Below are 13,781 nucleotides of genomic sequence, written 5' to 3' on the forward strand. Positions count from 1 at the left end.
AAATAATTGACAGAATATAGAATCCCATAATGTCATCTGTCAAGTCATTTTCAGGGGCTGAACCACTAAAGCTGTCTCTTGCTTGGTATCAATCTGCTATGGCTGCCATCAGCAGAGGTACTTGCACGAGAGCATGGATGAGAGACAGGAACTGTTTGTAAAGCATTTTCCATGAGAAGTTTTTGTCTCTTGAGCTTTTCTCCCTCGCTTCTTTATGGTTTAAAATGACCTAGATTTTGTGAGGTCTAGGGTATGTTGAAAAGCTTGAGCAAGATGCATTGGTTTGAGGGGCCACGATAGATGTTGTTTTGTCGGGGATGCAAGTGTTCAGTTCTTTTTTTAACTGAATTTCGTGATGGGGAATGAAGTATAGCAGCTGTTGGCTTTCGTAGTTTGTATTTTTAAGTTTTGGCAGCGGTTCCTGGACCTGGAGGGTCCTGTGTTGAAATTTGAGGGTTCGTAATACTCCTGTGTTTTGTTGAAATATTAAATAAGCAAAACCATTTCTAGTAGTTCTAGGAGTTGCCATCTGAAAGTTGAGAGAGTCTGTTCTTTTAAAGCATCTGACAAGGACTTTTTAAACTGTTAAAGACCTTTCTTTGTAGGTATGCCTTGGGGATCACCAGAACAAGACAAGAGATTTGTCGTCATCATCTCTGATTATGAAGACTTGTTTTGTGTACACATTCCTTCATGGCTTTTTAATCAGCATGGTAGAGCAATCATAATTCAGCCTGCTTCCTATTTATTTCATTGTGTTTCGTTTGTCTACTTGGGTGTGTAAATTTGAGTAAAGTTGGTTCTATTTCATCATCATCATCATCACTTGCTTCACAAGATCTTTTCAATAGAGATGTTTTTCCTTTAGCAGCATAAAAGGCAGCCCCTTGGCATCTTTACAGATTCATGTCACTAGGACTGTCGTAGACATGCTCTATAGATGTCAACATTCAAAGGCAGGTGTGTGGCTGTGTCTTCTTTTTAAAGGTCCTCTTCCCTGCTTATGGTCTGAAGTTGAGTTACAGATAATAGCATTCCCGCAGCTGGGGCCTCCGGCAAGTCTCATCTACAAATTTAATTTTCTTAGACTCCCAGTCTCAGAGGTGGGGCCAGCCAGCCAGCTACCTTCACAGTGAGCATTGATCCAAAGATCTTATTCTTTTCCTGTTACTATCTCCTGATTAGAGGACCTATACATTCAGCTTGGCTAATCTAAAAAGGTTTGAAAAAAAAATATTCTCAGATAAGAATTTACCATTGTAATGGCATTTCATTTCATCCTGCACCTGCAGTTTTAATGGGCAATAAGGAATATGATGGATCTCATTCATATCGTACCTGATTTGTAGCTTTAATAATTTGTAAAGGTTTACTTGTTTTTATGAATTAAACTAAAAGTGAAATGATGAATACTAAACACCATCTTACAAACACATTTCCGGTTACCAGTGCAGCAGTTTTCCTATAGACTTTTTGTACTTGCCCAGAATCTGCAAAACTAGGTACTGGAGATGGCAACTGCCAACAAAAGTTTGCTTTAGCTCAGTATTGGCATGTTATAGCCACCCATTCAAGTTTTTTAGCTGAATCAAGGAACTCAAGAGCATATCGTAATAATTTTAATCATTTGAGAAGTTTTCTTTCCTAGAGTTTTGGTTGGAATCTTCATTTACTTCCAGTTTATACTCTACTCTCCCTCTCCCCACCCCCTTGTCAACTTCACAGTAACATCTATGTGGTAAGTGTCCTCATTGAATCAATGTAAGTAGTTTTCAGAGAAACATTTTCTCCCTTCAACTTCTGTAGAAGGATATAGCAAGCAGTAGGATCTAAATAAAAAACCCAATTACAGTAAACAGAAATCTAAAATATTGTACTAGAACCTTTTCCCTGAATCATGCTACTATCTGGTAAAGATTAAAAAAACAAAAAACGAATCCCAAATTCAGGACGCATCCACTTGTGGCAGGTGGGCAAACCATTCTTATAGTGCAAAATCTTAATCGTACGGTCTTTATGCATTGAGATATCTTCTGTCTTGTGAGACCACAGTAGACTTTTTTAGCATTTTAACTGTTTAAATCCAGAAAATCTTCCTTCCATCAAGTTAGCACTGTTGATTTTTACATGCTACTCACTTGAATTGTTGAATTGCACAGCTACCTACTCCTTGCAGACGGAGAACTGTTCATTAGCTATTTCTTATGTTATTTCTGTCTGTCCTGTACTGTTAATCCTGCCATTCTTGTTTAGAACATAACAAGTTTGTGAAAAGCTTACCTTTTTTATCCTCCAGGGAAAGCAGATTCCTGGGAAGTACACAGAAGAAGCCTTGCAAGAGTACAGGAAGTAGGGCCACTGACAGATATTCGCTTTAAGGTGTGGTGGCATCAAATCCTCAATCCCAACAATTGCGCCTCCTGCCATGCCACATGTGCATGGCAGGATGTGTGATTTTTGGGATTGGGATTTAGATCCCAATTGAACCTTACTTGCTAGTGCAGGGGGCAGAGCCCAGAATTATGATCCTGGGCTCTTCCTGCACCAGCAAGTCGAAACCTGGGTGCTGACAATCAGCTGATTGTCAGTTGGGGCCATGGTCTGAGCTAGGATATGGAACTGCAGTAGCCTGATCCTGGGGTCCCTATGCCTGGGGATGGGTAAAAACTACATGTGGTGTCCTACTGGGCAGCATGCAGGGTCTTGGATTCCAGAGCATGGAGACCTATAAAAACCATGAGTGCTGGCCAGCTGACTGGCGCACACTGTTTTTGAAGGTTCTCATGTATGGGGACCTTGGGACTGAGGAGAGGTTCCTTGATCCCAGGGTCCCCTGGTTTGGGGTATGTCCGAAAAGCATGTGTATAGCTCAGCTACACACATGATTTTTAAAGGTCCGGGCTGCAGTTAGCCCAGGATCAGAGAGACGCGCCTTGATGGGCTCACTGCACTCCTCATCTGCCTCTGGGAGTTCAGTGCAGGTGTAGGATGCAGTGACTGGTTCTGTCTGCAGCCTGATTGGGTAGGGTACAGCTGTGTCCTGGACGCTTGGGCTGCCCATGGTGGATCCAGACACTCAGATGAGTGTTTGGGATTTGGCACAGGCCAGCCCCAACTGGCCACACATTCAGTTTAAGGCATGATACAAACGAGCCATTAAGTTGTTTCATGTTTTATGTGGAATAACTTTGTGGTTCATTGCCTGCATTATCATGCCTCAAATTGACTTGAATATGTGGCTGGATTGCTATTTAAGGCACAATTAGCCTGTTAATCACATCTTAAATGTAATGTGTGTCAAGGGCCTAGTAGTACTAATTGCTTGGGTGGTCATGCCAACTTCCCTTTTCTGTGAAATCCAGAAATAGGAATAAATAAAACATCTTCTTTGCTTTTATTTACTTGGCAAATTGCTGTTCTCATTACCAGTTGAGACATTACCTTGACCAGTTGCTTAAGTTTCACTAGCTTTAATACAACTTTTATTCTATTATACTGTATCTAAGGTAGCTGATGTATTCTGAAGGTAATCCCAGTAGAATGTTAGTGCTTTGTAGAATTGCATCCTGTATAATTTTTTTGTTGTAAGCAGACGTTTGAATTGAGTTGTCTTTGTAACTACTGTCTTCATTTTTTCTTATCCAAGAGCTCCAAACGAGAATGGAAACCTCTGGAGGATCGCTGCTGCACAGATATACCATGGCTGCTGCTGTTCATCGTCTTCTGTCTTGGAATGGTGAGTAAAACATGAAGGATTCATATTGTTACATAGCCTCAACTTCAACTCAGTATGAAAATATGAGATTACAAAGCTCGTGATTTATAATTGTGTCCAGCTTATGTTGGCGATTAAAGTATTAATCATGAAACTAGAACACTAGAATACATTCTGCAGTATCAGTACATGAAGATTTGAGGTCTTCAATTCTTGAGAATGTAGACGTCCTGAAATAATAGCTTTGAGACTGATGAACTGTTATATTAATCTCAATAGGGTGATTGTTCTGAAACCTAAAGAGTGCAGTTTGAACCTCAAGCCTTAAGTGTTTCCCTGTTGAATGCTTGGCAAAAGCATCCAGTTAATGCCTTTATTCCCCTGTCTCCGATTGCTTCCCATGCCACCTGAAGTACCATAATCCCTGCTATGGCTGGCTGGCCTGCTTACCAGCTAGAACTCCTGACTTCCTCCTGACATATTGCCAAATTATAAAATAAGTGTAGTATAGCAACAAAAAAAAAGTTGTCTAGATTTTTCCCCGTTTCCTTGTATTGAATTATAGAGCTCTCTATCCACTCTTTTTAGACTATGCTAACTGTTCTTTTTGCATTCTTTTACTTCTTATTTTTGTTTTATTCTGATCTCTTCTGGGTCTGGCTTCACTAATGCCAGAAACAGTGATTGCCCTCTGCATATGCATCGCAAACTTATTAGCTTTATTTTGCCACCACAGTGAACTACAGGCTCATAGGTAATTTACTTTTCACTTATTCCCCTACAAGTCTCTGGCATTTTTTGCTTTCTCCCTTCATTGAAAAAATTGATTATTCCCCTACTCCCCTTTGTATTTCCCCCAAATGCATATTACGGGCCGTATTTAATGAAGAAATGTTTAATTAGTATGCTTGTCTTATGGTATTTAGCCATACAAATCACATATACACAATAACATGTGCCCATCTTTGAGTCCCAGAGTGCATGACATTTCCTGAAATGCTCTGCTGTTAACTGAAGGTGTTATCACTTACCCATCTGTTTTTGGCAGTCTCTGTCTAATATGTCTGTCTCCACATACCTTGCTACCTGCAGTTATAAATTTGTCATTTTGCCGTGGTACATTGCCCTAAAAGTCTTCTCACCAGAGTCCCTTGTATAGGTGATAGATGAATGACACACTAATCATTTAAACTGGAGGATGGCAAACAGTTTCTTGAGTTTATATCCTTGTTCCATCAAATGTGGTATATAGGAGGAGAATCCTGATTCTTTTCCAAATTAATGCCCTACGTTAAGAAAACAAAAGAAAGTATTGCTTAAAAAGAACAAGATCTTGTTTTTTGAGATGCAAAGAATTGAAGGTAAATACTGCAAATCATCTCAAATTATTTCTAGTAATAACTGTTCATTCCCTCTTTTCTTGCTTCAGTTTTGTTCAGGGTTAAGTTGTAAGTCAGTTTGCTGTGAGGAGAAGAGCAGCTCACTCCTTTCTCTGCACCCTTTGGAATTTCCCTGACAATCAGCTAGTCTTCAGTACTGCTCCTTCTTTAGCCCTGCTTTGTGTCTTGCTCCTATGACTTTTAGAGCTCCCCCTATTCTTCCTAAGAACCTGCCTCCTCTGAATTGCCTCTGTTTATCTCCATTTACAACTCCACACTCTTAGGTGTTGGTTCCTTTTATTCCTGCTGCCACTATTTCCAAGCCGTGGCTTCCATCTGTCTTCTTCCTATGGTATCACTGAACAGCCAGAGCAGATTTAAGACTCCCACTTCCTCTCCAGGATCTTGCTATCTTAATCACTTTCAAAGAGATAATTCATGCTTTCAGGGCATAAACTCCTCATCTACATCCAGTCTCCATTTGCACCCGTTTCTCCTATGTGAGGTCTGTGAAAGCTGAAAGTGCCTGATGTTACCTTGGATCTGCTCTCTAAAGTTTTGCTTTCCCACTTTGCTCCATCTCTGTCTTTATACTGTGCTAACTGTTCCTTTTGCATTCTTGTACTTATTTTTGTTCTCGTCTCCATTTGGTTACCTGCATTTAAAATGTCACTCTGACATGGTCTAGCCTCTTCTACTTACAGTACTTTTTTTAAAAGGCTCTTATTTTAAAAAGGCCTTGCCACCCCAGTTCTATCCTCACAATTCTTAGCAGCCTAAAAAAAGAAAAAACTCTTCAAATAAACAAAACCCCTTGAAAATTACTGTGGCACATACTAAACATGATCATTTGTACTATATTTGTTTCTTCTTTGTCTTTCTGTTAATAATCTGTTATTAATAATAATCTGAAGAATTTAGTTTTATGCTGATTTTTACGACGCATTTGATATACTCTGGTCCTCTTGAGTAACAAATACGTTTAGAAAATCTGAGTTGTCATCTCAGTTTGTGTGTGTTAAACTTATAGCCATGTAATAGTTTTTTCTGGATTGGCTTAGACATTTCATTTTGAAATGGAAGGAATTTTGTAAAATGAAGCAAGAAGAGTCTGCTGCAAGGATCTTAGTACTTTGAAATCTTATGACGACAACAGGAAGTGGAAAGGTGGGAGCAACAGAAACAGTGTCTCTCAGACTGAATCAGGAATTTAGAGACACCCACCCCATACGGAAACGTGCCTGAGTTGCAACTGTCTGTTGATCCTGGATCAACTTTGTCAGCCACCTGTGGACCCACAGATAAAGCAATTATGGAAGACAGTCATCCTTCACTGTGATGAGGGATTGCCAGTGATGCATCAGCTGGTCTTTCTTTTGTGACAATATTTAAGAAGCGCATTGTTAATTCTTGTTCTTCCCTTCCAGGGGTTCATTTGTGGCTTTTCAATAGCCACTGGAGCAGCTGCAAGATTGGTTTCAGGATATGACAGTTATGGAAATATCTGTGGACAGAAAAATGTAAAAGTGGATGGAATAATGAACAGTGGTTTAGATCTGACACAAAAAAAGTAAGTATTTGGTTCCATCTTTTTGTTCCTTGGAAAAAGCATGGGCTGGTTTTGATTGGAAGTAGAGTACTATGAAACAAACTTTCTGAATTTGACTTTTGTAATTTAACTGTTTTAACTTCTTTCCAAGCTCATCCTTACCTAGACTTCTCTGGTGTAGTAAACAAAAACTTTCTCTAACAATAGTCTGCACAAATGAATGTGCACTGTGTTAAACTGTTTGGTGTAAATTGATCATTGGCATTTGACTGATGGACCAAAATCTACAAATGTGGAAGTCTAACATAATGTATTTAGCTATGTGTATATAGTAGTGGCTTTATTTCTCAAATGTTAATTATTCAGCAACTGCCATTGACTAAAGAGAGAGTTGGGATGACCCTTTAAAAAATTAGGCCATGTTTAGAAACTTATTTTTGGACAGTCAGGCAGACCTAGGGGAAAGTTTTCAAGGGCAAAAGCTGAAAGGTAAGAGTATAATTCCTTTTTTTACTCTAAAAAAAAAAAAAAAAAAATTGCGTATAAAATGTTCTTGAAAAGTCCTGTGGCATGGTCGAGACTTCCACTCTGCAGGAAAAAGAGACTCTTTATGAAAGCAGGACATCAGGTACTGCTTTTAAGGTGAAGTGAATACTGCTTTTGGCCAGTTAAAGATGGTGAACAGGGTGGAGCGTGGCTTGTTTTTTGGTTCTGAACTTCATTTTCTGCAGCTCTGTTTAAAACTCATCTGAACAGTTCAGCTAGTTTTGGAAAGCAAAATATCTACTAACTTGTAAATCAACACTGCTACACTGTTGGAGATTACAGATAATGATATCTAAAATAACAGACTGTAGCCAAAATAGTGGAATAACTAAAATATTTTTGTTAACTTCAGGAAAAGAACCTCTTGTTTGTTTTGTCTGCAGATTGTCAGAAACTGTATGTATATGTTCTTTTGGAAAATGACTTAACAGAGGATCTGGGTAATTTGAGATGGTAACAGTGTCTTTTTTTGACCTCCTTAATTTTAAATGAATTACATAGGGAGTAGGGAAAATCTGACTCAGTTGAATAAAACCCAGTGACAAGGAAACAATTTACTGATGGCAATCTGAAAGGTCCAGACCTTGTTTGAGGCTTGTGAAACAAGTGTTGATTAATCCTGTGGAAAATAAAACCATTTATTTATTGGGACAGGGTATCTTTCACATTCTTTGTATAACAAAGTTTTATCTAGAGAACGGAACAGTACTATATTATTGAATGTACCAGTATTGTCAACTGTCCTATTTCTGCTGGGGAGAAAGAGGAGAAAATACAACTATTTGAATAGTTTAAAAATTATTTGTTCCTTTCCAAAGTTATTCTGTAAACCTTAGAGATCTTGACCAGAGGCAGGGCAGCAGGGCCTAAAGAGTGTGTTTAGTATCCAGGGCTGAGATTAATTTTTAGGAAATCTGTATGTCAATTTGAAACAGTTTACAGGACCAGTAAAAAATTTTATGGGATAATCTCGTGCTCTCCACTTGATAATGTGCTACTCATTTCACAAGCAGTGTCCTATTTAATAGTTCACCTGCAGATGTTACAGCTTTTTGTGTTGAGTATTATATTTCAGACTTAACTGTTTTACATACTTACGGTACTACTTTTCCTTTCAGTATCCCTTAGCATAACATTACCACGGTACCTTTCTTTAAAAGCAGGCAAGAACACAATGCATCTGAATTGGACTTTGCTCAGTAACTATGTAATCACTAGTGGTTTATTATAAATCCCAGAATGCCTTGTCCTCATGTCTGACTATTGTCAGATGTCAAATGAAAGAGTATTCAAATATATTTACCCTTTCACAGCATGCAACAACAAGAGGATGTTGAAAGGCAGCAAACTATAATGTAATACATCTTAAGATGCGTGAAATAACATAAGGAACAAGAGATTGGACTCGTGGCCTCACCAATAAGATTCCAAAAAAGATTAGACATTTCTGTGGTTAATGGAAGTCATCCAATTTACATAATGAGTGTTAAGGAATAGAAAGCTTCATGTTTTAAGAGAAAGGTAGCCAACCATCTGTGCTGCAGGTAGCGTGGGGTGGCACACAGCTGATTGGGAAGAGATCAGGCAGCATAGTGACAGATACAGCAAGGAGCAGAATGCAGACCAGGCAGTGGAAGAGGTTTGGAGTGGCAGTTAGGGAGGATGTGGTACTTCTGCCGAAATGGTTGCCCCCTTGCTCTTTTAAGACATAAGATCACCTCTGTCTGGTTGGTCTTAAACTATCCGTACAAAGAGTTTATTCTATACCTGATTCATAATGCAGTTTCTGGCACACTTCTCAGAAGCATCTGGTACTGTCCAGGATACCAGACTGAGGTAGAGGACATTCCTATCTATTAGCTAGCGATTTTCATCCTTGTTTTTTGTTATGTCTTGAAATTGTTTCAAAAAGGACTCCATCTGCTCAGCAGCTGTCTCTAGCAGATGGAGCTCCTGCAATATCTGAGGTACTGTACATGGGACTACATACTACTTCAACTTTTATAGATAGACAAAAGAGAATAAGTTTTCTTAACCACTCCATCAATAATTCTTGTGGAGTCTCTCTCCTTTCTAGCGCAAAGCTCTAAACTTCTAAATCTTGAACTCTGAAGTTATTTCCATTTTGCTGCCTCTGACTGTGGTAATTTTGTTCTCTCCTACAGCTCTATAACAGAAAAGTTCATAGAAAATCATAAGAAAGTAGGGCCGGAAGGGACCCTAGGAGGGAGGACATCCAGTCCAACCCCCATATTCAAGGCAGGAACATTTATCTCTAAACTATCTTATACAACTGTTTATCTAATCTGTTCTCAAAACTACACAACCCCATCAGATCACTAGGCATATTGTCCAGAAGTCCCAAGAACATCCTAACTTAGGGACCTACTAAAATTGCTGTCTTGTGATTTTTGCCCCCCAAAAATAAGAACTTATTGGAACACACAGAAAGCATGGCAGTCCCTGCAGCCACAGGGCATGTGGTTTGAGAGAGAGTTACTGAGAGGCTGAGCTAGTGACCTAGACTCAGTGAAGGCACCAGTCAAGGAAAGCGAAAATGTTTCGGCACCATCTTTTAAGAAGCTAGATGCAGTGGTTCAGCAGTGCTTTAGTCTGAAGATGATGAGTGAAAAGAAACTCCAAAAAGCTAAATACATTTCAGCTCGGGATCGTGTAGGGCAGTTCCTGGTAGGACTCCTGCATGCTGATGGAGGTAAATTGTTTTGCTCATTGTGCAACATGACTTTGGATGTGTTGAAGAAAAACAGCATTGAGAGGCCTTTTAGGCTAGGGACAGACATTCAAAAAGCCAGAGCCTGGGTTGATTCAGTCTTTGCAGGTTAGTCTAACCTGCGTGGATTGAACTGATCTGCAAGTGAATAGACATTCACTTTTGATTCTGGAAATGCAGGCACATGCCTGCAGTGCACAGGCTAAAAGCTGGGGGTCACTAGAGCTAGGCCTCCCGTTCCTTCAGGCTTGAGGGAAGATGAACTGAAGGGGCTGTGGCCAGGCCCCAGCAGGCTGAATATGATTGGGGAGGGACTTAAACCCCTACCCTGGCCTGCAGGGTCTGTCTGGCTTTTTCCCCCCCTGCCCATGGCTCAGCCTGGCCTGGGACCCTCAGAGCCTCCCTCCCAGCCAGTAGGCAATTCTGCTGCATCTTCTCAGCCACTGGAGCCAGGCTTCACTTGGGGCAGCCCAGGAGCAAAGGCTCGATTACGGGGGAGGAGGGGCCCAGGGGCAAAGTTCCATAAAGGAAAACTCCTTCCCAGCGGCCCCTTCTACCTGCTGGAGAGCAGCGCCCGGGACGGCTCCAGCCCCTGCAGTGGCACACACAGCACAGGCTCACCTTCTTAGCCCCAGTGCTATACCTGTGTCCCTTGGGTGCAGAGCTGGGCACACCATGCTAACTGTTCCCCTGCCTGGCAGCAATGCAGCACAACCCCATGTACTAGGTGCCAGGCTCAGGGCACTACCTCTGTGGCTTCCCTGTTGGTGTTTGGGGGTGCCCTGGCCATACTGGCAGGTGCCACCCACACTGCCAAACTGTGCTCAGCTGCTTGGTGGGCAGATGGTGATGGGGAAGCTGTAGGGGTAATGCCCCATGGCTGGTACACGGGGCTGTGCTGCACCTACAGTTTCCCCACTTCTACCACCTGGGACATTGGACAGACACTGGTCCAGCATGGTCCCTTAAAGCAAAGGGGGGTTATTCCTCTCTCCATCCCCTCTCTCACTGGAGGGCCACAGGTGGGGTTTATTCCCCCTCCCTACCTGGGAACCCCAGACAGGATCTGCTGGGCTGGGGGCAGGCAGCGGAGGCAGCGGCTGGGGCTGGCAGACCTCGGCTGTAGTCTCCCACTGGGAATGGGGCGGAGGGAGAAATAAACCCCCTCCCTGCCCCCTTCACCTTAAGGGGACCGTGCCCAGACAGCATCTGTCTGCATCTCAGGTGGTGCTGGCAGGGAAGCCGTAGGCACAGCACAGCCCCACGTGCCAAGTGTGAGGCGCTACCCCTACAGCTTTGCTGCTGCTGTCTGCCTGCCTGGCGGCCAACCGCAGTTTGGCAGTGCAGGCAACACTTACCAGTATGGCCAGGGCGGGCCCCCCTGACAGCAGGAGCAGTGGGGAAGCCATAGGGGTAGCACCCCACCCCTGGCACCCAGTACACGGGGCTGTGCTGTTGTTGCCGGGTAGGGGAATAGTGAGCAGGACACACCCAGCTCTGTGTCTGTAGGTAATAGGGCTCGGGGCTGAGGGGGCAAGCCCACATGGTGGGTGCCAGTGTCAGTCCGGACCCTGCTGTCCAGTGGGTGGAAGGGGCTGCCGGACAGAAGCTGCTCCTGCAGCTGCATGGTCAGCTGGCTCTGCCCCGGGCCAGCTCTATGCCGATGGGACGGGATGGTGGCAAAATTAAACCCCTTCTGCCCCCATTCACTTGAGGCTGGGCTGGGCTGTGATCTTTGCTCCAGAGAGCAGGGCTAGCTCTACTCCTTTGCTCTCCAGCATGGCCAGATGCCAGCCTACCATGGCACCCAAGGAGGGGGTATATTTCCCTCCCCCCCCCTTCCACTCCCAGGGGACCCTAGCCAGCATCTGCCTGGCTGGGGTGTAGCAGCTCGTGTCAGGCATTCCTTCCCCCGCCCCCACTGCTCCAGCAGCGATCTGCCTTCTTCCCCCCCCTCCCCCCCCTCCCCAAAAGAGAAAACTATAAAGGGGTACATGAGCTGAAACTTTGAGGCAGAAGGGGTATACTTGTTTCAAAAAAAAAAAAAAAAAAGGCTGAAAAGCCCCGGGGTATGCCATCAGTGGAATGACTTGGTCACAATGCATCAGATGCACTGAAACTGCCTGGGACCATACTGGTAACTTCTTCAAAGCTATGATTTTTGCAACAAAAATTGACATGACACTGATGCAAAGAATGTGTATGTAGTCCAGTAATCTGGGTTCTGAAATCAGACCCCAGAGGTAGAGTGAAAACCTAACAACCAGTTCAGACAGACCTGCCTGCTACATAAAGATTTTTTTCAGCATTAGGGGGTTAAAAATGGCCTTGATTTACTTAAGTAATTTGTAAGTGAAATTATGAACATGTTGACCCATGTGGGTTTTGGACTGCCATCCTACCTCATGTGACAGCCCTTGGGTGTCAGGGTGTTCCCAGGGTGTATCTTATAACACTTCTATGAAAATCCCCCAGGGTCAACCTCCCCTCGGTCACAGCTCTCTCCCCCTACCCGTGACCTCCAGTTCACTTCTCTGAACTGCAGCTTGCCCCAGGATGTTCCACACAGTCGCCCACCACCTGCCTTTGGAGGAGTCAAAGAGTCCTCTCGAGTGTCTCTGCCTGTGGCTCTGTGACCCCTTATAGTTGTTCTGTAACAACTTGCTGCTTGAATGAAGTCCCCTTGCAGTGTCACTAAAATTCCCAGAGGCATAGAATGCAGAGAAGTGTTAGATATCTGTCTTTCAAACACTAGACTAGTACATGCTCACAATCACATGGAAGCAAAGACTTGCTGATTGTAGGTAGGAAGGAAAAAAACAAAATTTACAGCATGCTTGCAGAGAAAACACGAGGGCTAAGTCTTATGGATCCTATCTGTAATTGGTGTAGGTGGGGTGATCATTTAATTCCCTTCTCCATTATTGCCATAAAATGCCTGATCGCTGTAAACAAGTTTTTAAATGCTCATTTGAATGTATATAGATGCCTTAAGGGATGACAGAAATCAATAAAATCAGTGACCTCAAGGTCACACTAGATACTCCAAGCAAAGACAGACTTGTATATGGTAACAGTGTGCTGTACTGCTGACGGTTCATTGTTTGGGCTTTTTAAAACAAGGAGTAAAAGATACCTAGGATACATGACAGTTCCTTTATTTCTTTCCACTTGTGCAGATTTTTTTCATTGTTACTGGCAGGTATGGATAAGTTTACTGACCATTAACTCAGTAAGCCAAGTGTAGAGGCAGTAAGGTCAAGTGTAAATGTTGACAATCTCTCCTTATTTCATTGCTCATGTGACTGAGTTAATTTTGAACTATATTTCCCTAAGAACTCCAGATTATTTGTTTCGGAAAAAGTGAAACTAAAACATAAGGTATCACTACAGTAATGGAAACTTGAAAACAATAATAGAGATTAGAAAAAAGCCCCCCTGTACATTTATGGTTTCAGTTCCTGTATTGGTTTTTAAATGTGTTTGGAAATAAATATGCCACAAAATGTGCGGTTTACCAGTTATCAGTTACGTTTTTGTATTCTTACTTATGAAGATTTAAACTTTTCCTTTTAATATAGCAACATTAGCTTTTTCTGAGTTTTAAGGTGTAGATGTTCAAATAAGGTTAAAATGGAAGAAGAACCAACGTTTTTGGATAGTCGCTATAGCCAGTCAGAAACGGGACATATCCAAATATTTTGCCTGAATAAGTAATTCTCCACATTGCATTTAATATATCAGAAGTTGATATTTTTTCTAATTTGTCATTTAAAACAACAAATACAGATCTTCTAGTTTCACACACCTAGTATGTTGTCTGGCCTAAAGTATAGGCAGCTGAGCCTTTCTGGGAAGGGT

General features: G+C 42.2%; 1 protein-coding gene across 1 annotated transcript in view; it reads left to right on the forward strand.

Annotated features, from left to right (window-relative positions):
- Positions 1-13,781, forward strand: part of SLC44A1 (solute carrier family 44 member 1) — a 109,219-nt gene that overhangs the window by 27,314 nt on the left and 68,124 nt on the right. The window contains exons 2-3 of the mRNA XM_014596182.3: positions 3,647-3,736; positions 6,522-6,664. Of these exons, the coding sequence (XP_014451668.1) occupies positions 3,647-3,736; positions 6,522-6,664 (233 nt within the window). The remainder of the gene's footprint in view (positions 1-3,646; positions 3,737-6,521; positions 6,665-13,781) is intronic.

The sequence above is a fragment of the Alligator mississippiensis genome, chromosome 3, assembly GCF_030867095.1.
Source record: "Alligator mississippiensis isolate rAllMis1 chromosome 3, rAllMis1, whole genome shotgun sequence".
Taxonomy (NCBI): Eukaryota; Metazoa; Chordata; order Crocodylia; family Alligatoridae; genus Alligator; species Alligator mississippiensis.